We start from the raw sequence: 27,896 nt of genomic DNA on the forward strand, positions 1-27,896 counted from the left end.
ACATAACAGTTATAGAATAACAAACTCAGGTGGTAAGAATTTCAACAGAGAGGAAACCACACAGAGCCACTGAGAAACAGATAAGCGGTGCCAGCATGTTCAGAACCCTGAGGTTTTTTACAAGTCCCAAAACCCCTAAAACCTAAGAAGACAAGTAGCCTCTCCACCCACTTTGCAAAAAACACTTCCAAAAGAGAACAAAGCCTGCTCAGCAGCATGGAATATTGTTTATCTGACCCCATGTGTGCTATACATTTAAAGCAATATCCTACCACTTTAAGTAGTCATGGCTTGCCCCAAAGAATAATGGGAAGTGTAGTGTGTTAAGGGTGGCTGAGAGTTGTTAGGAGATCCCTATTCCCCTCCCAGAGCTACAATGACCAGAGTTCTCTGAGAAGAGGGATTGACAGTTAAACCACTCTGACAAGTGTAGGTCTAGGAGAAGAATAGGGCATCTCCTAGCAACTCTCAGCACCCTTAACAAACTATGCCTCCCAGGGGGCAAGCCATGACTATTTAAAGTGGCATGATACTGCTTTAAAATGTATAGTGCAGATGGAGCATCTGTTGGAAAATGAATATGGGGAACCAAGGTGGTGGTGGGAGATGGAATGATTTTCTTTCTTTCTTTTTTTTTGGAGCCACCTTTTGTGTGTGGGGTGAATAAAATTATTGTAAATACCTTTGGCTGTGTGCATTGCTTTCCCACTTTGCAGTGCTAAGGGTTAGCTGCACCTGCTGTAATTGAAAGTGAAAGCATTTCCCGAAGTGATCTTAATAGAGCACACCGTGAGCCTGAAACATTGACCAGAGGAAATATTTCACACGGCGTTCCTCAGCCTGAGCAAGATAGTGTTGGCGGGGTGAGGGACGGCAAGGTGGGGGAAAAGCTCGTCGTCAGCATATCTTCTGGAGCTTTGTTGCCGCCAAACTTTAGGAAACCGGGGATTGCTGGCAAGCATATAGAGAGCATCAAAGGGCTGCCTTCCAGCAATCGAGGTGTGTGCCTTGAATCCGCAATGGATGAGCCACAAACAAACTTCTGCTGCAGTCTGACAGTGAAGGCTTTAAACATTGACACCCACATGTTATGAAACCTGTTTCCCGACAGGTGTGACCCACCAGCCCATAAAATGCATCATGCAGTCTTTACCTAGTATCCTCTTTCCTTCTTGAGAGCTCCACAGACAGCCTTTCTACACAATGCCAGAGCTCTGCCCTTGACTCCACACATAAGTAGACTGAGGCTACCTTGGGTCCTGACTTATAGGCAACACCTCCACACATCCCTTTTGGTTGGCTAACTGTAAACAGCATTAACCCTCAGCCTACTAACTTTATAGGGATGGGGGTGGTGCTGTGGGTTGCCGATCAGAAGGTTGGCGGTTCGAATCCCCGCGACGGGGTGATCTCCCGTTGCTCAGTCCCTGCTCCTGCCAGCCTAGCAGTTCGAAAGCACATCAAAGTGCAAGTAGATAAATAGGTACTACTCTGGCGGGAAGGTAAACTGCGTTTCCATGTGCTGCTCTGGTTTGCCAGAAGCAGCTTAGTCATGCTGGCCACATTACCTGGAAGCTGTACGCTGGCTCCCTCGGCCAGTAAAGCGAGATGAGCGCCGCAACTCCTGAGTCGTCTGCGACTGGACCTAACGGTCAGAGGTCCCTTCACCTTTACCTTTACCTTTACTAACTGGATAGTCCCTGCTTTTGTACTGCCAAAATTTTCGCTCAAACCCTCCAAGAGGTGGGCAGGGTTTGCGACACCGCATGGGCTTACCTGGCCAGGTGCCACCCACCTTGCTGCAGAGTGGGCGTCGTCCCACCCACATCTTGGCAGGACAATGAGCTGCCGGCTGGGGGTGGGGTGTGGGCCGATGCTCTTCGGCCCAGACTCACTTTGTTTTCCTGCTAGATTCACCCACTCAACCCTCCTTAAAAATATAACATGTCTCCTTTTGCAGGCTAACCTCTTGCTTCCTAGGTCAGCGGGCACTGCTATGGTCATGAGATGGTTACTGTATTCAGAACTGGGAAGGAATTTCCCTGCATTGGCAGGTTTTGCCTTCCCCGTAGCAATTCGTCACAACTTTGGCGGTTTTTAGGTCTTGGCCAGTATCCTATAGTCTATCTTTGAGATGGGGGTAATATCTTCATGCACCCCCACGCTGCGGCATTTGCAGGGCCCATTAAAGGGTTGATTGCGGGAGTCACTGGCCCTAGAGCAGCTGCATATAGGTCAAACGCCCGGCTTTGGTGAAGTGGGAGGGCATGCTGTGTAAGTTCACGCTTTACAGTCCCCTCCCATTGCATCTGACTGCCCTGCACATCCTCAGCCCCTGTTGGGTTGAGAGGGATACCTGCCAAGGCCTAAGCCAAGGTTCCTAAACCTGAAATTCAACAAAGTTGTGGCCTAATTTAAACCCATACATTGTTGTCCTGTCTCATTTCTGGGGGGGGGGGGGGTAGGCTCCAGGGACAGGGTTTAGTGCGTGGGCTCACAAATTCCATGTAACTTGCCTTGAGCTCCTGGAATGTTGGTTTTGTAGGTGAGTCTTCTTTAGCTTTAAATGACCTCCTTGGAGATATCTGAGGAAAACAGAAAGGAAAAGTTGTCCTTAACAGTCATTTTGGCACATTGTTACAAATAGATCTGTTTGTTTATTGGTATGGGGTTGGTTGGAATTGGTTTTTTGTTTTTTGTTGGAAATGTACAATTAAAAGATAATTAATGAGAAAATAAACAGAGAGGAAAGAACCATTAGCTTGAGACCTGAGAAACACGGTTACAACAAACAGAATATTAAATTCGTATTTGCTAATGTTTACAAATGAGCACTCCACACACTTATGTTCCACTTACCTACCAGCCTTTTTATTTAATTAAAATAAAAAAGGTTGATTATAAAGACAATTTCCATTGTCTTAAGGAGCTGAATCGAGCTGGGGAATCTGCATATATATTTTTCATCATCCCTTCGTTGGGTTGGGCTCAGCTGGGCAAGGACAAGAAGAAAATTCTCAGACCTTCACAGATGATGCTTGAGTGGGTCTGATGTTTTGGGGGCATTTGTGTGTATGTTGTCTGAATGGCAACTAGGGGAGAGGAAGTTGGTGAGTGTCTTTAGAACATCCCACTCTGCTCAAGCCATGGACCACAGTGATCACTGCACCAAGCCCAAGGCAAGTTTCTACGAACTAAAAGTCTCCAACAATTCCTTTATACTAAACAAAACCATGGTAGCTCAGTGGTAGAGCATCTGCTTCACATACAGAAGGTCCCTGGTTCAATCCTCAGTATTCCCAGGTAGGGCTGGGAGTGACTCACTGTTTGAAACCCTCAAGAGCATCCCAACAGTCTTTGAAACATGTTGTTTAAGGAACTTGAGGCATCTAAAGAGCTAAGGTGGGAATTTAGCATTGCCAGATTCCACCCTCTCCTAAGTCCCCATTGCTTTTGTTATCTGCAGGTATGAGCAGGTGTCCATGCTTATTTTTTTCCTGCTGCCAAAAAAGCTTCACTTGCAGATTTTTGGGTTCAAGTTGATATAGGAGCAAGGGAAGCCCTTTTCTGTGATCAGCTAGCTGTCCAGCCAGAACTGCAAGAGAAAAACACACACAACATAGACAATTCAGGCTGCCCAGCTAGTACAAGGCAGAGAACTGGCTCATGCATTTATGGCTATCATTTGACTCCTCCTCTACACTGGGTTATTGAACGCTTGGTGACTGGGGATGATTGACATATGCACATTATGATACTGTGCATTTGCATTGTGATTGGGCTGGCCTTGCCTGTTAGGCTCCAGGATCAGCTTAAGCTGCTGGCGAATGTTTTCCTAAGCAAACTATGGGGATAAAACAGGAGATTTGCCCACCTTTGACCTGCCTGGATGAGAGAATCAAAGGCTTAAAATTAGGCTGGTCCTGTGTTCAACTTCACACAGGATATTTCTCTTATTTGAAGGGCTGTCTGGTACAAGTCCAGTTAAAATAATCTTAAGAAGAATAAGGGGTAGGGGCCTTGAAGTTGCCCAAACACAGTTAACAGCGTTTGGACAGAAGACTGAGAAGGCACATGGGCCATTGCCTGGTCACAGTCTTCTCCACTAGGGTGAGAGGCATTGCATTTCTATTTAAACTATTGCATCCATTTCAAAACAAATTAGCATATGCAAGTGATGGGCAAACCAGCATCCTCTTCCATCCTCTCTTTTGTGTGTGTGTTGCATTTCCTCTTGTTTTGGCAATGTCCTCACAGTACTCTAGCCCAATGATTGCCATTAATTTGATTTTGAATTGATTTTAGAATGAATTGATTTTAGAATGCTGTGTTACTTTTATTGTTGTTAGCCGCTCTAAGCCCAGCTTTGGCTGGGGAGGGCAGGATATAAATAAAATTTATTAGTTATTATTATAGCATTTATTCTGTTTCTCTTGAACGACACCTTGAGCATGCCTTTGCAGTGTGTTTGTAAGAGGATCCATGTCAATGTGCCTGGATGCTTGTTGTTTTGTCAGTAAGTAATGCAAAAAAAATATGCACATGGATCTGTGTGTGTTTCTTCCAAGCAGTGAGTTAGAGTCTTTTACCGTCAGCCAACAATATTAGCTGCAGGCTAATAATAATAATAATAATAATAATAATAATAATAGAGCATCAGGTAATCTACCAACCAATGATAATGAAATGTGAAAGCAAACAAGCACAATTCATCTGTGAAAAGAATCCTGTTCCCTCTTGGAACCATAGGTGGCGATATTTGCTCAGGTAAAGAAAGAAGGTGTATATCAGAGCTGAAGTAGCCCCCTAATAGATATTGTAACCATTTTCTCCAGAAGAACATTTAGTGTATAAAGTCCAGCAGTTTTGCACAAAGTATTTATTTGTGTGTGTATCTATTAAATTAGAGGCAGATACACAGAGATTGGGGAGGACGCAGCTGATCTCTAGTTGCAATTCACAAGAAAATCAGAATAGCTCCATATCATGAATCCATATTAGGTACTCTCCACCTTACTAATAATTTAAGACCCACAGCCCATCTAGTCCAGCATGGAAATGGCAACCAGACCATTCTCATCAACCTCAGCCGGTGTGGCTACCAGGTTGGCTCGGCTGGTCCAGGGGCATTCTGAGTGACACTAGCAGGCATTTGCATGCCTTGGGGAATGGTTCCTGTGTTTGCTTTTCATCCAGCGGGGGCTCGGACTGGACACCTGTTAAGCTGGTTTGTGTGTGGCAGAGGAGGACCAAGGCAAAGCAGAGTCTCCTGGTTTCTCAGACCAGCAAGAAAGCCCAACTCAGAAGCCTTCTAAAGTTGCTTTGCTGTGTTCCAGAATGTTGAGAGTCAGTGTGACGCAATGATTTAGAGCGCCAATGTTTTAACTGATATTGTAATCTTGTGTGTCGTGTGCCTCTACTCTTATGAAGTGCAGATTATAAATACTTGAATGCGCATTAACCTCTTCCACACACAAAAAGCCTTGAAATGACTTACAGATACAAAACTACGTAAGATACAAAGGCCTTTTTAAAACCAAATACATAAAGGCTTTCGCAATTCTGGGACCATCCATGGAAAATCAGGACACTTGGAGGTTATGTGGCTGTGTAAAGTGGTAGCATTGTGTTTTAAAGGTTTGCTGTTAATGTGGCTTTGGTGCATATGCCCTTCTCAGTGCCTGCCCCCCATGAAGGTTTGTGACCTTTTTGGTAATGGCTTTGTGGAACACCTTACCCCATGCAGTGCATCTAGGCCTCTACTTCTGATGATTTGGTTAAGACTTTCAAAATTCTTCCTGGAGAGCTTTGCTTTTCCAAGCAGATGAATTCTGTCCCCCCCACCCCCTTTCCTGAACCTTCCTCTATTTTATACTGCATTACATGATCGGTCCTGTTGTTTTATGAAGAATTGTGATATTTTAATTGCTGAAAGCTGACCTGAGTAATGCATTGCATTAGAAGGGAGAGATATAAATCCTTGAATGAATGAATGAATTCAGGGCATTTGGCATATGGACAGCTTTAATGATAGTGCTGTCACAGTTTCTTAGTCTGGGCTTTAGTGTGTGTGTGTGTGTGTGTGTGTGTGCTCGCTTGCGCGCGCACACACACATACACATGTGCTTACAATGGTTATTCTAATGATATTGTGTATTGTTTAAATTTGTTTTATTGCATCATATATATAATAAATTGTGCATATATGTGTATATGTATGTTGGGGTTTGTGTGTACAGAATATAAAGCTATATACAAGTCCAATAAATCCAATCACATCAATCATATCATTTATGGTATTTTCCCTATATGTTTGAAGTGTTTCCTGTACATTATCTCTTCAACTCTCAGAGACGTGTAAGAAAATGGTTTTTTTCCTGGTTAGTTATGCCATACATTTTCATTATTAAATGTTTAGTACATCCCATTACTCTTTTATTCTGTTCCTACTAATTCAGAACCAGATAATTGGTTTATGTAACTTCCATTCAGTGTTATTTTCCAACGATTTCAGTGGGAGATCTAGCCTGTCTTCTGTTGCTTGTGATTTATTTTCATCCTGCTGGCATGAATTTTTAAAGCATTATGCTCCTCGCCCAGATCTACCAAATTTCAAATAGATAGGACAAAAGCTCCCTATTTAGAAGCAATTAAAAAGGTCCCCCCATCACAGCCTAATTGCTCTTTTCCTTCTCCTCTCTGTAACCTTTCTTATGGCCTGTACAGGCTGTTCCAGCAGCGCTATTGAAACACATTTGGGACTCCTTCATTTGAATTCCCATTCATTCCTATAAATAAAATGACTGAAGCCAATGGAGCTCCTTTGTTTTTTTTTTAAACGATTGCAAACTTTTAGCAATTCTTACAGCAGGGGGATCAGTCAGCAACGTGAAGCCTCTGGACCAAAAATGGTTTCTTGAATGCTGCTGCCTGTTGCTTTAGTTGTCAGTCTGAAACTGAAAAGAGATATGTAGAATGGAGTACCTGGGAAGAAGTATTTGCTGGCAGGCTACTCAGCTAGCTGTATGTGGAAAGCGGGGGCAGGACCGAGATACCATCATGCCCAGAGTAGTCATCCAGGACAAACAGTTGCTGAACAGAGGATTGCAAGAATTCTGCAACAACCAATACAGATGGACAAAGACTGAGGTCAAGAGATACTGGTTTGCATAAGGACATCCAATGGGTTCATCACTGAGATGAGAGAAGAATATTGGAAGCTGCCTTATATCAAGTCAGCTCATTAGTCCACCACGTTCAGTATTGCCTACACTGGCAGGAAGTCACCCTGCAGGTTTTAAGACAGGGGACATTCCCAGCCCTACCTGAAGAAGCTGGGGATTGAACCTAGGACCTCTAGAAGCCAAGAAGATGTTCTACCACTGAGCTATGACCAGTTCCCAGATTTAAACTTGGGGGGTATCCCAGATCACACCACAATCCCTTAACCACTACATCGCAGGTTTCATATATGCACTGTCATAGACAGTGTGGTGTTGTGGTTAACTAGAACCTAGGAGAGCATTGTTCAAATCCCCACTCAGCCATGATGTGACCTTGGACCAGTCACTGTCTCTTAGCTTTACCTACCTTACAGGGTGGTTGTGAGGATAAACTGGAGGAGAGGGGAAGAACCCATGGGTGCTATTTTGAGCTGCTTGGAGGGAAAAAAAGTGGCTGTAAAGGTAGATAAAATGTGGTAGGTTTATCCAACGATGAACACATTTATATGATTATAGATTTATTGTGTGTGTGTGTGTGTGTTGCAGACCCTGCCAAAGATCTTGGACAAAGTAGCTCCTGTATTTCTCATGAGCAGCTGCAGCTTCCTGGTAGAGAAGTCACGTGACTCGACAGCCCGCGTGGTGGTTTGGCGGGAAATAGGAGTGCAGAGGAGCTACACCATGGAAAGCACTTACTGCGGATGCAGCCATGGCCTCTACAAGGTACTGTGATGCTTGCTTGGAAAACAAATTTTGTTTGCACCTCTTTCATCCTTCTTTATATACTATCCATGCAGGTGCCTTTCTTTCTTTTTCTCTTTCTTTCTTTCTTTCTTTCTTTCTTTCTTTCTTTCTTTCTTTCAAAATGACCCACACAAAATCACAATCCAATCCCAACTACTTGTAGCCAACGTGATGATGTCACCAAGATCATATAGCTTTGAACAGCTAAGGCTTCCCCACATCCTGGGAAGTATAGTTTGTTAGCAGTGCTGAGAGTTTTTAGGCGATCTCTGTTCCCTTCACAGAACTACAATTCCTCTTCACAGGAGACTCTGGGAATTGTAACTTTGTGAGGGGAATAAAGGTCTTCTAACAACTCAAAACACCCTTAAGGAACTACAGTTCCCAGGACTTTGAACTTTGGGATGCCATGACTGATTAAAGTGTTATGACACTGCAGATGGGTTCGGCTGTATATGTGTATCTCAGATCAGCAGCTAAAAAGAGAAGCTGAGGAATGACCTAAAACATTTTGATTGCTGAAGGAGAAATTCCAAATGGTGCTTCCAACCCATGATGAAAAATACAAGCATGAACTAAATTATGGAGTGATTGTTACTCTTTAACTTCTGTGTTTTTTGCCTGAGATGGTAGGGCTGAGCCCCGAAAAAGACTTGGTTGTTTGCTTGAGGAACTGAGCATAGATCTTGCGTGCAGGAGAAAAAGAATTGGGGCCAAAGAATAAATGTTTCGTTGGTTATATTAACAAGGAGCACTTGTAATTTAATTAAAACCAAATCTCCAACCTTCAGAAGGGCAAACATTAGCTCTTGCAAACATTTCCAGCTCATTCTTCTGATTAAATTACATGGAGGCTCGTTCTGCTAGGATATATTGGACAGAAGTTTTCATAGTACACAATGGGCTGTGGGGTTAGGATTGCCACATCTGATCTCACCCGCCTGCCAGAAAAATTCCTAGGCCAAACAGCTGTGTGTTTCTTTGGCTTGATTCATTCCACTTATATCCTGCTCTTCTTCCAAAGAACTTTGAGCAGCTAACATTTTGTGGCCACTCCATCTAGGCAGCTTATAATTATACTGTGTTTATTGGTGCTTCTGTGGGAATGTAAGGTAAAGTGGCCTGTGAAAAAGCTGAGCAGGGGGAAGAATTTTGGTGAACCTTTGATGGAGGGATTTGGTGGTGCGTGGGTTGTGATTACCACACTGAGTGTATGTAGTGGCATGAATATGGATGTAAGAGGGAAACATTTTCCATTCCCTCCTGTATTCAGCAGCGCTGTTTCCATTCACTGCAGTTCATCTGCCAAAAGCTATGTTCTTTGTCTGACTATCTGCTGTGGCAAAATTGCACAACTTATGTAATTAATTGCACAAATTATGTAAGCTATGTTGTCATTATATTTTTCCACTATGTTCATTTCATTGCAAAGGAAACACGGTGCAAACAGGGGAAAACTGTAGTATCATTTGCAAACTGAAAGCAACAACAACAACAGAGGATACTGATTGTATTTACTGGATTGATTTTTGTTCTGAAGGTGGGATGAATTAGTGAGCATTGGCACTTTCAGATCCTGTTTCTGTTTTCATTGGAATTTTCTAACATCCTTAAGGGTGGGGCTCTTTTCACAAAGGCCTCAGTCACTGGCAGAGCTTCCTACAGTGATCATATCTCCTGATGTAGATCTTCACTTGCCCCTTCTTCCCTGGCTGCGTGATAGGGGAGCACAATTTGTGGTTTGCCTCAGGTGCCAAAATGTCTTGGGTCAGCCCTGGAGGTTTTTTGTTTGTTTGTGTGTGTGTGTGTGTATGTGTGTGTATGTGTGTGACTTTTACATGGATAGAACATGAGCAAGAGTCACATCCATTGCTCTTACCATGTTTGCTTTTAGATGTGTCCAAAGTTGGCATGTGGCTTCTGGAAGGTTGTCCACAAAGAAGTGGAGCCCTCAGGCTAAAAAAGTTTCCTCAGCCCCGTCAGAGGCCTTCAGTTCATTTGCTGTTCTGTTGTGAGTTCAGCAAGTTCTTTGGGAATTCAACAGGTTCAGCCAGGCTGCCAGCCTGAATCATGGAAGTGCCCCCATTATGGGTTACACAGTGTAATAATGGAGGTACTAAAAACACAGGTTGGGGTATGAGTTTCAGACAGGCATCACCAACCTGGTGCCCTTCAAGTGCTGTCTGCCTGCTTTTTAAGAATCAAGAGGAAGTATTTCTCCCTATCTTAGTGCTGGTGTGTGTGTGTGTGTGTGTGTGTGTGTGTGTGTGTAAATACTGCTTTTTAGTCTTACAGAGCAGGCAGGTCACTGATCTTAGCGCTGTGGTACTTATCACTAAGGTGGAAGAAAAGATCCTACTGTCTTCTTGCTCTTTGAAGATTTTCTCGAAATAGAAGAGGGCTTCATTTCCTAACTGGATCAGGAGTAGGACAGAGGTGGTCCCTGACAGGCAACTTCCGGTGGCTTGGGAGGCTGGAAGTAGCCTCTGGGTTGCCCACCCCTGCTTTAAGTACTCCTACTGGCCCTCCACAATGAACAATTTGAAGGCACTCTGATGCAATTCCATCCCCTGAAGATCAGCAGATCTGAGCCTCATCAGTGTTTGGGTGAGGAATTGCTTGGGAACCCAAGAGATTGCTCTGAGTTCCTTGGAGGAAGAAACACAGCGATGCAACTCCATTATTTATCTCTACAAGGCATGTTCATTGGATGCAGCAAGTAAATAGATGGATGATTATTTAGCAATCAAATTTATGATCAGAGTCAAGGGACCATGAAGCTCATTACAAACTCCATAGAGTTGTCACTCCACGCATCAGTGAAGCGTAGCAAGGAGGAACCAAGCAGCTGTTCTATGTGCACACAGAATTCCAGGACAACCGTGCGGGACAGAAAACACAGGAGTATATATGAAGGGAATATTAGGGAGGGAAATGGATTTGCTCTGCTTGGCTGGAACATACTAAACACATCCCACTTGTGAGAAAAGGGACAGCCATTTCCAAACCTACACCTGGAGTACATGGGTGGATGTTGCAAAAAGCTGTTTCTCAATGACCAAGAACAAAAAACATGAAGGGCCAGAAGTAAAAGTGGGTTTAAGGAAGCTAATTCTCTCTTTTTATGTTGCTCCAACATTGTGGGCCAAAAGAGCTTATTATTGCAAATTGTGAGAACATGAGTAGCTCTGACCTTTATGCCCAACCTCCAATCTCCTTCCTAAGCCAAGGGCAGGCTCAAAACATTTTGATGCAGGAAATCTGGTTGGTGCCCCCACCATATAAGGGATGTGAAAAGGCCTTGCTTTGCATTCTGTCCTGCGTTCTGCTTTGCATTCTGTCCTGCATACAGCTTGCAGCTCTGTTTCCGTTCCACAGTTCGTCTTCAGTCAAAAACTATGTTATTTGTCTTGCTGTCCACTGTGACAAAAGTATGTGACTTATGTAATGTACACAATTAATTAACTAAATTAGGTTGTCATTACATGATTCCACCCCATTCATTTCAGCGCAAATGGGGGAGGGGAAGTAATGTACCGTTTTGTGGACTGAAAGAAACAATAACAGCAAATACTGATAATTTTTGCTGGGTCAATTTCCATTCTGGACGTGGGACAAATAAATGAACACTGGCAATTTTTGCTCCATTTTCACCAGACTTCTCTGACATTTCTGCACCACACACACACACACACACACACACTTGATCAGAAGGCAATTCTCTAGCTATAACATCACTGAAATGGGAAGAAAGCCTATTAAATTCCATGAGGCTTATGGCTGAGGACTCTCTAGCGAGTTTGTTTGTTTGCTTATCTATTTATACTTTAAATTTCTGTCTCCCCAGTTCCTCTCAAAGGAAACCAGGGTGTCAAGGAACAAAAGAGAAGAACAATGGATTCTCTTGCCCAAAAGTATGCTGTGCCTTTTCTCCCAACTCTGCTACCCTTCAAGGCACTTGGAATCTGTAATCTGAGGCTGCTGCTTTTCCATGCCTTATGCTAGAGTCCTATGTTTATTGTGACCCATAGGTTACATCAAATGTTTATGCATTCTGTGCCACTCTGATCCTTTTGTCAGTCCTGCGATGGAACTATGACCCTTCAGGAGGAAAACCTCCAGAGACATAGCTCCTGCTAAAGTCGGACACAGCCATATAGGAAAGCTTGCACTAAGTGATGCGAGAGAGGCAAGTTTGCTTGCAGTAAGCAGTGCACTAAGCCGGGTAATGAAGCTTGCACTAAGCTGGACTCTGCAATGTAATAAAGCTTGCACCATGGCCAACTATTCAGTTGGGAGATGCATGAGTAACATGAGGAGACCTTGCTGTTCCTCCAGTTCAAAGTGGCTGTTTATTAGCTAAGGAACATGGGAAGCTGCCAGGTCAAAGCATTGGTCCATGTAGCTTAGTATTGTCTATCCCAGGACAGGAATACAGTGGTACCTCGGGTTACAGACGCTTCAGGTTACAGATGCTTCAGGTTACAGACTCCACTAACCCAGAAATAGTACCTCGGGTTAAGAACTTTGCTTCAGGATGAGAACAGAAATCATGGGGCAGTGGCACGGCAGCAGCGGGAGGCCCCATTAGCTAAACTGGTACCTCAGGTTAAGAACAGTTTCAGGTTAAGAACAGACCTCCAGAACAAATTAAGTTCTTAACCCGAGGTACCACTGTAGTGGACTTGTGGACCTCCACATGTTGTTCGGCTACAACTGCTATCATCCCTGACCATTGCTGGCTGCGGCTGATGAGAGTTGGGAGTCCATCAACATATAGAGGACCAGAGGTTCCCTATCCCTTCTAGTCCACAGCAAGGAGATTCAAGCCTCTTTTCAAGCACAAAGCTTACTGGGTGACTGTGGGCTGGTCACCTCCTTCAGCCCAGCATACCTCACCGGACTGCTATGGTGGTAAAATGGATTGGGTGGTTTATGCCACCACTTATGCCACCACTCTGAGCTCTGTATAAGAAAGATGGAATACAGAAGTGTAGAAAATCCTCATTTGACCTCATGTTTGAGTCACTATCATCATGACTGGCTCTCTGAAAAAAGCTTCACATTCAAAGGATATGAATTTCAAAAGGCTCAGCCCCCTTTTGCATTTCTGTAGCACTGTCTGTATTTTCACTGGCATGGGCTAGAATGGACCATTACTCAACGGATAGCCTTTGCTGTTCTGTAGAATATCAGGAATATATCAACACTTATTTTCATTCTTCCAAGAACCCCAGAACCTAATGGCCCATCTAGTCCAGCACTGTGTTCCCACCCTGGCCAACAGGATATCCATGAGAAGCCTACAAGCAGGATATGAGTGCAGGATGTGATTCCCAGGAACTGGTATTCAGGGGCATACTGCCTCCAACAGTGAAGGCAGAACCTAGTCATAATGGCTAGTAGCCACTGATAGCCGTACACTCCAACAATGTGGAGGGCCAGTTCATGGCATAACTGTTTCCAGATGCAGGATGGATCAGAAATCCTGTCCTAGCAACACGATTTTCACTTGCATCCCTATGGTGTGCATAACATCTGGTTCAGTCCTGAGCTTCAAATTCTGTCGAAAGGTTTCATGCCTAGCCCTGACCTGGTGTCAGACACTGGGTACTCGGGGAACAAACCAGGCACTCCATAGGTCTAGGACTTTGCGTAGTAGGTTCCAGTACTCCTGGTTCCATTAGAAGAGAAGTGCTTGGATTTGATATCCCACTTTATCACTACCTTAAGGAGTCTCAAAGCAGCTAACAACCTCCTTTCCCCTCCTCCCCCACAACAAACACTCTGTGAGGTGAGTGAGGCTGAGAGACTTCAAAGAAGTGTGACTAGCCCAAGGTCACCCAGCAGCTGCATGTGGAGGAGCACGGAATCAAACCCGGTTCACCAGATTATGAGTTCACTGCTCTTAACCACTACACCACATCAGGAGAGCCTCGCAGTCAATGGCCCTTGTAGCCCAGCACCCTGTTCCCATGTTGACCAACCAGATGCTTCTGGGAAGTCCACAAGCAGCAATACTTGCCCTCTTGTGTTTTCCAACAGCTGATATTCAGAGGCGTACTGCCTCTTGAGAGTGAAAGCAAGGCAAGGTTGCATGAACCCCAGAGGGTGCCCCGGCAATTCTACACGCGAGACACCATTTGGAAAGAGAGGGAAGGAAATCCTGCCCTTTTTTGTTCAGGTCCATAAGGAAGCAGATGAATTATAAAGCAGCATAAAAATTTCCACTCGGAACATATTGCAAATGATTTCGGTATGTTGGAAAGCTCAGTCGCAGTTGGATCATGAGGTTATTATTGTAAGGTCATCTTTTCATTTTCCCCCTTTCCCTTTTTTTTTTGTTTTTTTGTTTAGCATCACCATTTATCCAAAAGACGGAGGACACTTAAAACATGCCCAGGGGTGTATTTTCCCCTCTTCCATCGTAAGAATATAAATATGTTTGCAGTTTCTCTGGTTCAGGCAGCTTTCAAGTAGTTCCAATCATTTCTCCCCCGTACACTAAGTCCCTGATTTGTTAGTCCCAGAATGAAATATCATTTCTTAACGCTGACATTTATGTTGGAGCTACATAAGAGAACATAAAGCTATTACCTTCCAATAATTGATATTTTAATGCCTTATAACTTACTAGTAAAATGCCCTCCAAATGGTGGAAATATGTATGGAAGTGTCACTGTAAAGATGGGTTGTAACAAAGGAGCCGGGAGATATGCTTGTCCAAACCTCTATTTCCCAGAAGCCTTTCCCTGGGATCCTGTTCTCCCCACTCTCAATCCCTTGGAACCCCCACTTCTGCATCTGCTACTCCATGTCCTCCATTTTCTCCTAAGAATTCATAAGAAGAAAAGGGACACAAGAGGAGGCTGCTGGATCAGGCCAACCAGATGCCTGTGAGAAGTCCACAAGCAGGACCTGAGTGCAACAGCACCTCTTCCCTCCCAGCGACTGGTATTTAGAGGCATGTGCCCTCCAACAGTGGAGACAGAACATATCCAGTGCAGTCTTTAGCATATGCACCGCTGGGGTGCAAAGATCTGCCCAGTGCCCTCAAATTTAGTTTAGCCCCCAAATTAACTTTTATTATGATGTAAGAATTAATTTCACGTACACGGCGCCATTGAGTCTGACAAGTGCTGCCGTTGTGAATGACAAGTATCTTTGGTAAATGAGCGCACAAAGTCGAAAGTCCTTTAGTGAAACAGTAGGTATACATTTCGGTAATACCTAGGTGCAACCAGATGTGAGAATGGGGATTGGAGCACTAGATGCTATAAATACTAGAAATTAGTGCAATTCGCCTATGCTTTTCTCAGGAGAAGGGACAGTCAAGAGGCTCTGGATCCCCTCCAGAAATGAAAGGCTGCTGGTTCTCCAAAACATAATATATTATCTCCTCTCATCCATCTCTCTGACAATTCCTTCTCAACACCAGCACTGACTATGCAGTTCAGGAGGAGACAGTGGTCAGACTCTAAAGCTTGGAGACCAGGTCCTTCAAACAGTAGAACCAGGCTGGACCAGAGCCAAGATTCATCTAATCCACAGTCTGTTCCCACAGTCGCCATCCAGATGCCTATGGGAAGTCTGGAAGCAGGACATTCACACAAGAGCATTTATTTATTAATTTATTTAATACAATTTGTATGCTGCTTGATTGTTAAAAACGAAACCTCAAAGCAGTTTGCATTCTGTTGGGGAAGGAGATGCTGTTTCTCCTCCCCACCCTGCCTCCTAACTACATGCTTAATTAAGTTTTTTAAAACCCCCAATTAAACATATAGTTTTGAGGTGGATGCAGGTGGAAAAGACACATTCCACTTTGCATTTGGACCAATTCAGTTTCTGGTTCAGCTCAGTCTGATGCACAGCCCTACTATTTATGTTCTTCTTGCTCAGAGGTGTGGGACATTGTTGTATAAAACTTCTCTGTTGTTAGTTCAAGGAAAAAATAGAATAAGTATATAGAAAGGAGAATTCCCTGGATGCCAAGATCCAGGTTTGGGGCAAATACCCCAGAGAACCCCAGCAGAGATTTAAAACCACAAAATATGCAGCAAAGCCGAGTGTGGAAATATAGGCTGTTAGGCTTTTAAAATATGCCCTTGTGAGTTCCAAAACTTCCCTCTTCTCCTAGCATAGAAAAAGACCAGATGTTTGGTATGTTAAAATTGGTTTACTTACAAACACTTCAAAGTCTAGTTCATGTGCTTTCCCATACAGCATTCAGAAAAAGTTGCACAGGCAGTAAAACTTGGCTTACTTACAGTGGTAAAAGTTCCTAAAGTATTGGTATAGGAACTCAAGGGAGGCTTGTTAGAGCCATGTGGTCAGAACCGGAACAACTGGAACAGACCTACTCACATATTGAGCTTTTCTGGTAGACTAAGGTACAACTATATGACTGATATAGGTGAGGAGGAGTCACCTCACTAACCCTGGCAGGACAGCTCACTCTATGGTGTTAACCCCTTCAAGCATTAATTAGACATAAGCATGTTGGTTTTATGAGGTTGGTTATCCAATAGTTAGCATCTGGTGAATGTGCATGAGGATATTAATCCTCCCCTGCTTCGTTACTCAGTTTGTTTGTAATGCCATTTCACCTTGGTAAAACGGCAAAATGCCAGCTTTAATTCTCAAAACCCAAACACTGGCTTTACGAAGAAATTGACCAGCTTGCAAATATTGCTGCATCTGCTGAAAATAAACCACTATGGGACCAGCATTGACCCTGAAAGCTTCAATCTATTTATTGATGGTGGGCTTGATCCAGCAGAGCTTTGCAGTTAAAAAAAAAAAGAAAGTCAAAAACACTGCAGAGACCTGGCACCAGGTTACAGTGGTAGGAAATTGTATGTAAATAAAGATAAAGGGACCCCTGACCGTAAATACTTGAGAGCAAAATGCGGGGTCTGTGTGTGTGTGCTTTGTCCTGATTTCTACTCAGGGAAGTGATGTGTAAAAAGCAACATGGGAACATATGTGAAATACATATGTTCCTGGGTTGCTTTTCATGCCTGTCCTGGAAAGGCAAAGGGCTGCTACCCATGCACTTCCAGAAAGGATTACCATAATTTTCCGTGTATAAGACACCCCCAATTATAAGACGACCCCTATTTTTTTTTTTACCCAAAAAAGATACAGAGTCAGAACGGTTTCAGAAAGAGACGGAACTTAATGTGGTTAAAAAAGTAAAATACCTAGGGGTAAACATAACAGCAAAAAACCTAAGTCTATTTAAGGATAATTATGAAAAATGCTGGGCAGAAATTAAGAGAGACTTAGATAGTTGGTCAAAATTGAAACTTTCTTTGTTAGGCCGAATTGCTGCTATCAAGATGAATGTATTGCCAAGGATGTTGTTTTTATTTCAAACACTTCAGGTTTTGGACAAGACGGAGTGCTTTCAGAAGTGGCAGAGAGATATTTCTAAGTTTGTCTGGCAGGGCAAAAAGCCCAGAATTAAGTTTAAGATATTAACTGATGCAAAACAAAGAGGGGGCTTTGCCCTGCCAGATTTAAAGTTGTATTATGAAGCCGCAGCGTTCTGCTGGCTAAAAGACTGGCTACTTCTTGAAGACACTGATGTGTTGGATTTGGAAGGGTTTAACAATGCTTTTGGATGGCATGCATATTTATGGTATGACAAGGTTAAAGCAAATAAGGCCTTTAAGAACCATATTGTCAGAAAATCACTGTTTAATGTCTGGTCAAAATATAAAGACTTGCTGGAAAATAAAACTCCAAGGTGGCTTTCACCTTTGGAAGCTAAGGCCCGAAAAAGACCCAATATGGAGGCCAAATGGCCAAAATATTGGGAAATTCTAGAAAAAGATGGAGACAATTGGAAACTGCAGAGTTTGGAGAAAATGAAGGATAAAGTGCGAGACTGGTTACATTACGCTCAGATTAAAGAAGTTTTTAAAAATGACAAGAAATTAGGGTTCCAGGTGGAGAAATCGAAAATAGAAACAGAATTGTTAGAACCTAAGAGTAAGGTACTTTCAAGGATGTATAACTTGCTGTTAAAATGGAACACACAAGACGAAATGGTTAAATCGGCTATGATAAGGTGGGCGCAGGACATTGGGCATAATATTATGTTTGAGGACTGGGAAAGGTTGTGGAGTACTGGATTGAAATTTACTGCATGTAACGCTTTGAAAGAAAATGTAATGAAAATGATATATAGATGGTATATGACCCCAGTCAAACTTGCAAAAATTTACCACCTGACTGACAATAAGTGTTGGAAATGTAAAGAGTGTGAAGGAACATTCTTCCACCTCTGGTGGACTTGCCCTAAAGTGAAGGCGTTCTGGGAAATGATTTATAATGAACTGAAAAAGGTATTTAAATATACCTTCACTAAGAAACCAGAGGCCTTTCTTTTGGGTATTGTCGGCCAAGGGGTGGTAAAGAAGGACCAGACATTTTTTATGTATGCAACAACAGCAGCAAGGATACTACTCGCAAAGCATTGGAAAGCTCAAGATCTACCCACACTGGAAGAATGGCAGATGCAACTGATAGACTACATGGAACTGGCTGAGATGACCGGCAGAATTCGCGACCTGGGAGTAGAGAGGACTGAGGAGGATTGGAAGAAATTTAAGAATTATTTACAAAAACATTGCAACTTGAGTGAATGCTAAACAGGATGCTAGATCAAAATAACTGAGCACCACTAATTTAGATGACTTTAAGAAAATAAGTGAGATTGAGAAAATATAACTCTTTTTGAGAACTAGAAGATTATGAAACATAGAAGGGATATAAGAATGCAAATAAGATAATAAATTGCTGACAAAATGTTATAACGATGAAAGTGGGAGCGGGAGATGTGAGGAAGTCCAAAGAAAATGTGAAATTATGTTAAGATATATGTTACATTGTTTATTATGTTTATTTCTATTGTAAAACCCAATAAATTTCTATAAAAAAAAAAAAAGATAATCCTAAGCAGTAAGGAGTAAGACAGTGGGACTTACTAGAGAGTAATGGACCGAGCAATCCTGAGAACACTTCAGCCTGAAGAGCACTTCTTATGCAGTTCAAAACAGCTTCTCCCAATAGCTTCCTCTGCAGTGGGAAATAACACAAAAAGTGACTTCTTCCTCACCAAGGATATTGGGATTTGCATTCTCAGCCTATATCCCCAGGAGGAAAAGCATGTGGGAGTGACTGCTGCTGCCTTTGCTGTCATTTCCCTTCACAATGTGCTTTTTATTTGCCTTTGGGGAAGGAGCAGGAGATGGCAGCAGTGGATACCTGAAGGGAATATTTCAGGTGTTCAAAGCCAGCACGGGGTGGGGGGGGGGGAGAGCCCCTCAAGGCTTTTCAAGTGCTTGCATGGAATATCCAAAAAGCTGTGACCAGCTTTAGAGAGAATGAGAAGGTGATCAGTCATCCCTGTGAGGGTGCAAATTCTGCAATCTGAGCCCCACTTACCCAGGAGTAAGCCACACTCAATTCAATGTGGTGTACTTTTTAGCAGTTGTGGATAGGATTGCTCTGTGTAAGTCCCGTTGCGATAAGCAGGGCGTATTTCTGAATGACCAAGCATAGGGTCAAGCTGTGGGTCAACAAATCCTGTGCACTCTTATACACAAAGGAAATATGCCCCCTTGAACTTATAAGGATTGTGCTTCATAGGTTCTAGCCTACTTTCTCTCCAATAGCCTAGCCCCTGGTTGTCCTTGATAGTCTATTCCGCCATACCTAGTTATTTGCATTCACACCAGATGTTCCCCCTTCACTTTCTTCTCCTTCCCTCTCTTAAAAATGCACCTGAACCTTTCATTCCCCTTCCTAGACCAAATTCATCATGTGGTGACTCCTGCCGCTTGTGTATAGCTTGACTTTCGGTTCCAAGTGAAGGGAAAGTTGTCAATTTAGAATTCAAAAATTAGAATCCCATTTTTAAAATTTTTTGGGGGGGTGGGTGGGGAGGATAGAGATTATGTCAAAAGTGTGAAAACGACACAGTTTGATGTTGGTGATATTCTAATAAGAACAAAGAGTGACCCCCCCCCACGCCCCTCCCTGGCTCATTTTAAAGTCATTTTGCTCCAAATTGCTGAAAATTAAATCGCAACACTCGGTTGATCTCTGCCGAGCTGCCCTGCCTGTGTATCTGATCAATGGAAATGCAATAAGCCAGCTGCCCTTAAGGAGCAGGAACAGAAAACCAAAGAAACTATTGATCTCATGCAAGGTTTTATTCTACTGAAGGAAAAGGAAGAAAACTCTCTCCCCCACACACTCTGTTTGCTGTTCACCTCTGATTGAGTCATACAGCCAAGTGTTTCTCTGCTGAAAGAGGTGCTGAGGGCAGAGGCTAGAATGCCCTTACTCCCTCGGCTTGAAAGTGGCAAAAACAATCAGAAAGGAACCCGTTTGCAAGGGCAGGGAAATGGTCCTCCTGTCCCCATCTGCCCAAAGGCTGATGGCATGATGAGGTTGTTACCCAAGGCAACACCTGGTCTTCCTTACTGAATTATTAGGGCAACAAATCTCTGAAGTCTCTTGTCTTCTGTCTTCACTTTTGCTACCTGGAACTGTTTGCAGCAGTGATGGCAGAACCATCACTGGGTAGTGATGGCAGAACCACAGCCTCTTGTGATTGGTTTTTGGTATTTTTATAAGCCACCTCTGTCTTGGTTCATGCCCCATAAGGGCAGAAGCAGGGAGCCCCTTTTTGTACAAGGTCCACAGTTCTTCCTGTTGTGTGAAGTGGCAGAGGTGGCCAGAGGCAAAAGCGAATGGAGCAGTATTTGAAAATTGTACCTTTGTGCAGAAGGCTTGTTTCTGGGAAGAAGAAACGCACAATGGCTTTTCCCACGTTTTCGAAAATATAAAATCCAGCTGTTATCCAGATCTGTCACCATCCCAAGACTGCCTTAAAGGTAAAGGTAAAGGGACCCCTGACCATTAGGTCCAGTCATGGCTGACTCTGGGGTTGCGGCGCTCATCTCGCTTTAGTGGCCGAGGGAGCCGGCGTACAGCTTCCGGGTCATGTGGCCAGCATGACTAAGCTGCTTCTGGTGAACCGGAGCAGCACACGGAAACACCATTTACCTTCCCGCCAGAGCGGTACCTATTTATCTACTTGCACTTTGACGTGCTTTCGAACTGCTAGGTTGGCAGGAGCAGGGACCGAGCAACGAGCTCACCCCGTCGCGGGGATTCGAACCGCCGACCTTCTGATCAGCAAGTCCTAGGCTCTGTGGTTTAACCCACAGCGCCACCCGCGTCCCAAGACTGGCTTACACCAGCTCAATTTTCCCCTGTGTAGCTCTTTGGCATCCACTTTCCAAGGTCTCAGATAGAGGTCCATCAAGCCACCTGCTCTTTGATCACAGAGATGTTAATCAAATCATCCACTTAGCAGCATTTGTTTAGCTGCTCCCAATCGAACTTGGGACCTTTTGCATGCAAAACATGTTCTCTGACACTGAGCTAAGAAATATGGGCCTTTGGTCAGATTCTGCAGAGGAGATGAATTGTACCTTCATCATACATCATTTCCAACCAAGGGGAGAGTTTCTAGAGTACATTCCTCCCTCGCTTCTCAAGTACCCAATACTCATATCCATATTGCCGGCCAATTCCAGACCATTCCACTGTCGAATTGCCTTGTGGATCATTGAGCGTACCCTTGTATTAAGCAACCTTTTAGGATGCTGGAATGGAATTTTGCCCAGAGTCTCCAGGCCTTGAAGAAAGTGATTGACAACAAAGCACGTTTCAGATCAAGCTATGAACGGATTACTCCCAGCAACAGGGAACAACAAAAATGAGTTTAAAAATGATTACAGATACTACTCTGGCCTCTTTTGAAGTGGATTTTACTTGTAATATGGATTTCTCTTTAAAGAGAGCCTTTGGGAGAATGGAAAGGAGAGAGTTTCCTCTGCCCACCATAATTTTTTCTAACTGGGGGAAGCTAAACAGATCTGATTTTCTCTTCAGCTTGGATTGAGACATAGAGATAGATAGATCTTAGAAACAATTGGTGCCAGTGATGGCAACATAGGGGGAGCATGATAGCTATCAGGTTTCATCTGAGACATCACTGGTAGTCCTCTGAAATTTTAAGGACAACTTGAAAGCATCTGGTAGTGACATTCCAAGCAGCTGACATTTCTATCACAAAGGCTTACCATATGAATAGTGTTAGTTAGACAGTTCACTCCTCACAAGTGAGTGAAGCAAAGAGAAGGTTAGGCTTGAACAGGTGCTCTCTCAGAACTCAAGGACACCACCAGCTGCCTTTAGACAACTGCTCCTTAATTGTCAGTCATTTCTGACTTGAATACACAAAACAAGTTGTGGCAGTGTTGAGTTAAAAGCAAAAGAGCCCTGAAATAATTAAAGGCCCTGGAATAATTAGAGGCTCATGCTTTGTTTTATTTCATGGGAAAAACCAGTAGCATGGTCCTTAAGCTTGCACCCAAGCAAAGATCTGACTACCAATTGCATATTCTGGAAACAGCTGAAAAGGTTTCCCCACATAGTTCATCCACCTTGACTGGTTTTTCCCATGTGAAGCATGTCTCTTGAAAGCCTAAAAGTCCATCAATGTAGGTATAATTTTATGCAGGTTAATGGAGTGACAGTCACAGAGTCCCCCTGTCTCTATAAGCAATGCCTTCTTCCTTCCTCCTCCTCCTCCTCCATTATTATTTCACACCAAGAAACCCTGAAGGCAGCAGCAAAGAGCTTAATAGAAAAGGATCTCCTCTTTATATATATAAAAAAATGCCAGGGCTAGTCTGGAATGGAAGGCCACATTCCTTAAACAGGACAGGCTTCTTGTCTCTTTTCAGGAGCTGGCTGCTTGTCAACTGCCAAGTGGTGGTCCATCTGCTAAGGTACCCCATGGTGCCGTCTTTGGAGAAAGGATTCCCCTGGCACATGCTCAGGTGGATTTCAGCTGTCACTCATCCCATCTGCTCCCAGCTCCCATGTTGATGGATTCTGGCATTAGGTGCTGGAGGAATACACTGTTGTGCTCAGACTTATAATGCTAGTGGAAGTGGTGCAGTAGAGACTTTAAAGGAATAAAATGGCCCATTTAGTCCTTCTACCACCATGCCAAGCTTGATGTAGCCTCAATGCACTTAGGAACAAATGGAATTGGGATTTTCTGAAAATCTTGACATTGAGCTTATTGCCACAGGTTTTCTTTCTTCTAATTCCCATCTTGCTCCTTGATCTCACTTTTTTTTTAGTTGTTCTGCTAAAAATACATCATCAACATAATTTAGGTGCATAGTTTTCTGTATTATATACACCTTATTATGTTATAATAGTGTATACTTATTGAACACTTCTACACTCCAGGTTTCCTAACATGAAAAACACATAAACAGATAATGCAACAATCCATATAACTATAAAAATATACAGCTTTTATACATCTGATTGCATATTATTTTGCAGATGATTAATTATATGTGTGTGTGTTTGTGTATAAACTGTTCCCCATACCACTTTATATTTGAAAATAATAATAATAATTATTATTATTTCCCCTCCACAGTAACATCTCCCAAATTTGTCACAAAATGAATGCCTAGTTAAAAAATAATAATTCTTGGCAGCATTAAGCATACCTTACAAGTAGCTGATTTACTCACCTCCATCTAGGGCAATACAGCATCGTACTAACAGCAAGATAATCCCTCCTTGCCTGCCTTTCACTCAGGTAGGGCCTTACTCTGTACTGGTTCAGTCTTTTGCATTGAGTGGTATCTGCAACTTTGCAACGTGTTAAAAACATTGCAACTGAGACTCTCACTCTGGGCAGCAAACACACAGTTTCAATTCCCATCCAATAATACATTACTCACTGTCTTCTACTGAATCACAAATCCGCGTGCTTCTAGAAAACCCAGAGACAACTCCCTTTGGGGTCACGCCATCAGGGTTGCCCATAAGCAGCATCCCTCTTATCTAATCTGTGGACAAGAAGACAAGAGAGTTAGCTGCAGTAGTCTCCACTCTTCTCTTGCTCTGGAATCAGCAATGGCATCCTGGCTGGCAGGACAACTGGGAACATGGTAGGCCATCCCTTGCCCTGGGACTCCTTACCAGCAGCAACAGTAAACAGCAAATCTGATCAATGACATCTGAGAGGTGAGGCTGCAGTGTCATGACAACTCAGTGCTAGATGCAGAAGGCTGGTAAAGATCAGTTCAGTTGAAATGGCCAAATTCCATGTATAAATCTATTTAAAATAGATTCTTCCTCCATCCCTTCGAACAAAAAAGGGCATAGGTTGCAATCCTACATAGAACTGAAGCACAATGGCAAGGGATAAGAATCCCTTAGCTAATTTTGTGGTTGGATTTGGTTGGGTTTTTAAAGACAACATCAGGTGTGGAATTATTTGTCTCCATCTAGTGAACTCCATCATGACCAAAGCCTATCAAAATCAATGGGAGCAGCCTCTTACGTTTCCAGCAGGTCATGGTTCACAACCAACTTTAGCCGGATTGTGACCACTGGATTTAGCAAGTCAGCCTATGTAATCAAGGGACTAGATGTCTGTTTTCAAAAAGTATGTCAAAATGTAACTTAAAAAGGTATAATTTGAACATTTTCCAATGCAAAATTTATTTACTTTTTAAGGTGGTGATAATTGGCATTATCCAACATTAATCCTATTCAGAGCATACCCACTGGAATTAAATTACCTCAGTAACTCAATTCTATTTGTTTAACTGGGTCTACTCTGCCATCATCACTAAAAATTCTTTCTTTCTTTTTTACAAATTTCATAATCAAAAAGAGAAGGGGGAATGGGGAGTGGAGAAGTCCCTGCTGCATAGAGCTTTATAATCCAACCTTTTCAAATATGTGAGCAATTTTTTTATCTTGAAACTGTAAGCATGCTTATAATGAATCTTATGGATGCTTACTCAGATGTAAGTCCCAAATGAACATATTATGGAGGAGGATCACAACTTTTAATGGATTTCATCCAAATTGAAGGCGCTTACTTCCATGAAAATAAGTTTAGAATCAGGCATGTCCATTTTATAATGGCTTTGAATATGAGGCAGAAGGCCTTTTATATCAGTCTCAGTAACAAAATAGCGTGCTTAAAATTTCTAGAATATATGTAAACAAAGAGAAACTGCTGGGGCCGATTTAATCAAGGTTGGAGAGATTTATTTGAAACTACTGTTGTTACAGGAGAGAACCCACCTTGGTTTATTTTGCCTTGCTTTGTTTATTTCCTCTGGGATCCTGGGACCAAAATTTAATATCTAGTTTTATTCAAAATTGCATTAGGAGTGAATTTAGAGCTGTGACTTGGGAGAAAATTACAGGAAGCTTTCCATCTTACAATGATCTCTGCATGGGCTAGAAGGTTGAAACAAGGTCTGTCCGAAATAGTGCTTGGGCCTCCAGGTTTCCTCACCGTGAAAAGAAGTCTATGCAAGGACAACCAAGAAGAGAGGGCGGGGGTATGGCCAGAGACAGTGGCGGAGCTTCATGCTCTGGGGGGTGGAGAGCAGGTGGGGGCGGGGCTGGCATGCGCTCTGGGGGCGTGGCATGCCGCCTGCGGGGGCGTGGTACCCAGCGCAGGTGGGGGAGCAGCCATGATGGCACCCCACCAGGATTGCACTGCTGGGGACGGTACGCTCCCCCTACACCCCTCTTCCTCCACCACTGGCCAGAGAAACAAGGTACGAAGATGAGCAAAGACTCTTTCAGCTACTTAGGATTCATTTCAACTGAGGAGGAGGGTGACAGTGTTATGCCGTAGCTCAGTGGTACAGCACCTGCAGAAAGTACCAAATTAAATCCCTGGCCTTTCCAGGTAGGACTGGGGGAGACTCCTGTCTGAAACTCTGATGAGCCAATCAATATTTTTGATACTGAGCTAGATGGACCAATGATCTGACGTTATGTGGCAGCTTCCTATGTTACCATGGAAGCCAAAGACCTACAGGTATAGGGCAGTATACAAATTTAATTAAGAATAAGAATAAAAACAAAAGGCTTTAGGAAGAGGTGAGTTTGGAGAATGGATGAGACAGAGAGGCATCTTATTGCTGTCCTAAAAGCATGAGGAGCATCCAAGGATAAAGCATATTGTTTAAAAGCTTACAAGGTCTTTGGGCATCTGAGGATGGTACAGTTGGGAGACCAAAGGTCACGGAGAATATTAGGACTGAGAAATTGGATGGGGTAAGGCCATAGAGAGCTATGGAATCCGAGACAAACTGTTCTTTTCATTTTCCATCTTGCGTCAACACTTGACCTTTCCTTGCCCTTTCTGAACGACTAGGCTTGCAAATTGAATTTTGAATCGGAGCCTAGAAGACAAGTGGATGATGCATCATCTCGGCCTGTCTTATGTAACATACAAATGTTACAACAAGGGGAGAAATGGCTTTGGACCACAGATTGTAAAGACAGCTTGGGTTTTGGAAGCAACATCAAAGTCCTCTCCATGTGGAATCCTAGGACCTCTGTTTCTCTTGCTCCATTAGCAAAAGGCCTGGCTCCCCCTTTAGTGGGAATGGCACATCTTAAATCAGTTATTTCCTCTTCACTGCTGACAGGTTTTTGGGCATCACCCAGCCTGTAACTGGAGAATAAACCCTACACCATATGGTTAAATTACAGCATACAAGCCCTACAATGACAAGGATGAGATCAGAATAGAATAGATCTGAATCTGTGGAGGTGGGAGTCATCCAGTGCTTTTCAGGTCCATCATTCTTGGCTGGGGTTGAGCAAATTGAAACTACCCTGCTGTCTGCTATGTTGAAACAATTTTCACAGATCTGCTATTAGTTTTTGGTATGTGTACTGGGGAACAGCATCTAAATACCTTATTTCTGGTGTGCCTCCTACAAACACTTACTCCCATTTACTCATTAAGGAATAATGATGTTCTATTTTGCAAACAAAGCAGACCACAAAAACATAAAAATAAAATGCATTGAAGCACAAGGGTCTCCTTGGGGTTGGAAAGGTTTTCTATCCGTTTCCTCCAGGAATACAGAGTGTTTCTGAAAAAGCACCAGTGACCTTCCAGTGATCTCAGGGCTTGTTCCTCCAGGATCCTTTTTCACCCTAATGTGATCACTGTCTTGCTTTTCTCCCCGTGGATTTCAAAAAAATCTGTAAGTTTCAGAAAAATCAGGTTGGAGTTGGTCTGGAAGGTGGTCTCCACAGTGGGTGGAAAGGGATTAGAAGGTGGTCCCCCACAGGCTGGTGTGTTATTGTGGGTGTGTTCTGCAACATGTTTGTGACAGAATAATAATCCTTTGGTGGTGGTTTTATTTGGCTTTATTATTTGTTCTGTGATGCTTCCCTAATTCAGCCACATTATTGCTGTCCGAAGGCGCTATAGCACAACAAAAATGGGACAAAAATACAGTAGTACCTCGGGTTACATACGCTTCAGGTTACATACGTTTCAGGTTACAGACTCCCCTAACCCAGAGATAGTGCTTCAGGTTAAGAACTTTGCTTCAGGATGAGAACAGAAATCGTGCTCCGGTGGCGTGGCAGCAGCGGGAGGCCCCATTAGCTAAAGTGGTGCTTCAGGTTAAGAACAGTTTCAGGTTAAGAATGGACCTCCAGAACAAATTAAGTACTTAACCCGAGGTACCACTGTAAACTAAAATGCTAAGTTAGCTTGCTTGCATTGTTTTTGTATGGATTAATTTTCTGTATTATGCTTGTGAGTATTTACAACTGTGTGTGTGTGTGTGTGTGTGTGTGTGTGTGTGTGTTTATGTTGTGAACTACTCTGATCACTGTTGTGTAAAAGTAAATCAGATGGCTCAGTCTGTAGAGGATGAGATTCTTAATATCAGGGTCATGGGTTCAAGCCCACATTGGGCAAATAAAGATTCCTTCATTGCAGCTGCTTGGCACACTTGGCAAAGG

The 27,896-nt window shown here is 43.1% G+C and overlaps 1 protein-coding gene across 2 annotated transcripts in view; it reads left to right on the forward strand.

The window, feature by feature from the left end:
* Positions 1-27,896, forward strand: part of AGBL1 (AGBL carboxypeptidase 1) — a 407,461-nt gene that overhangs the window by 218,635 nt on the left and 160,930 nt on the right. For both annotated transcript variants that reach the window (XM_080980323.1, XM_080980324.1), the window contains exon 21: positions 7,770-7,946. In XM_080980323.1, coding sequence (XP_080836449.1) covers positions 7,770-7,946 — 177 coding nt within the window. The remainder of the gene's footprint in view (positions 1-7,769; positions 7,947-27,896) is intronic.

The sequence above is a fragment of the Podarcis pityusensis genome (genome assembly GCF_964106645.2).
Source record: "Podarcis pityusensis genome assembly, chromosome: 14".
Lineage (NCBI taxonomy): Eukaryota > Metazoa > Chordata > Lepidosauria > Squamata > Lacertidae > Podarcis > Podarcis pityusensis.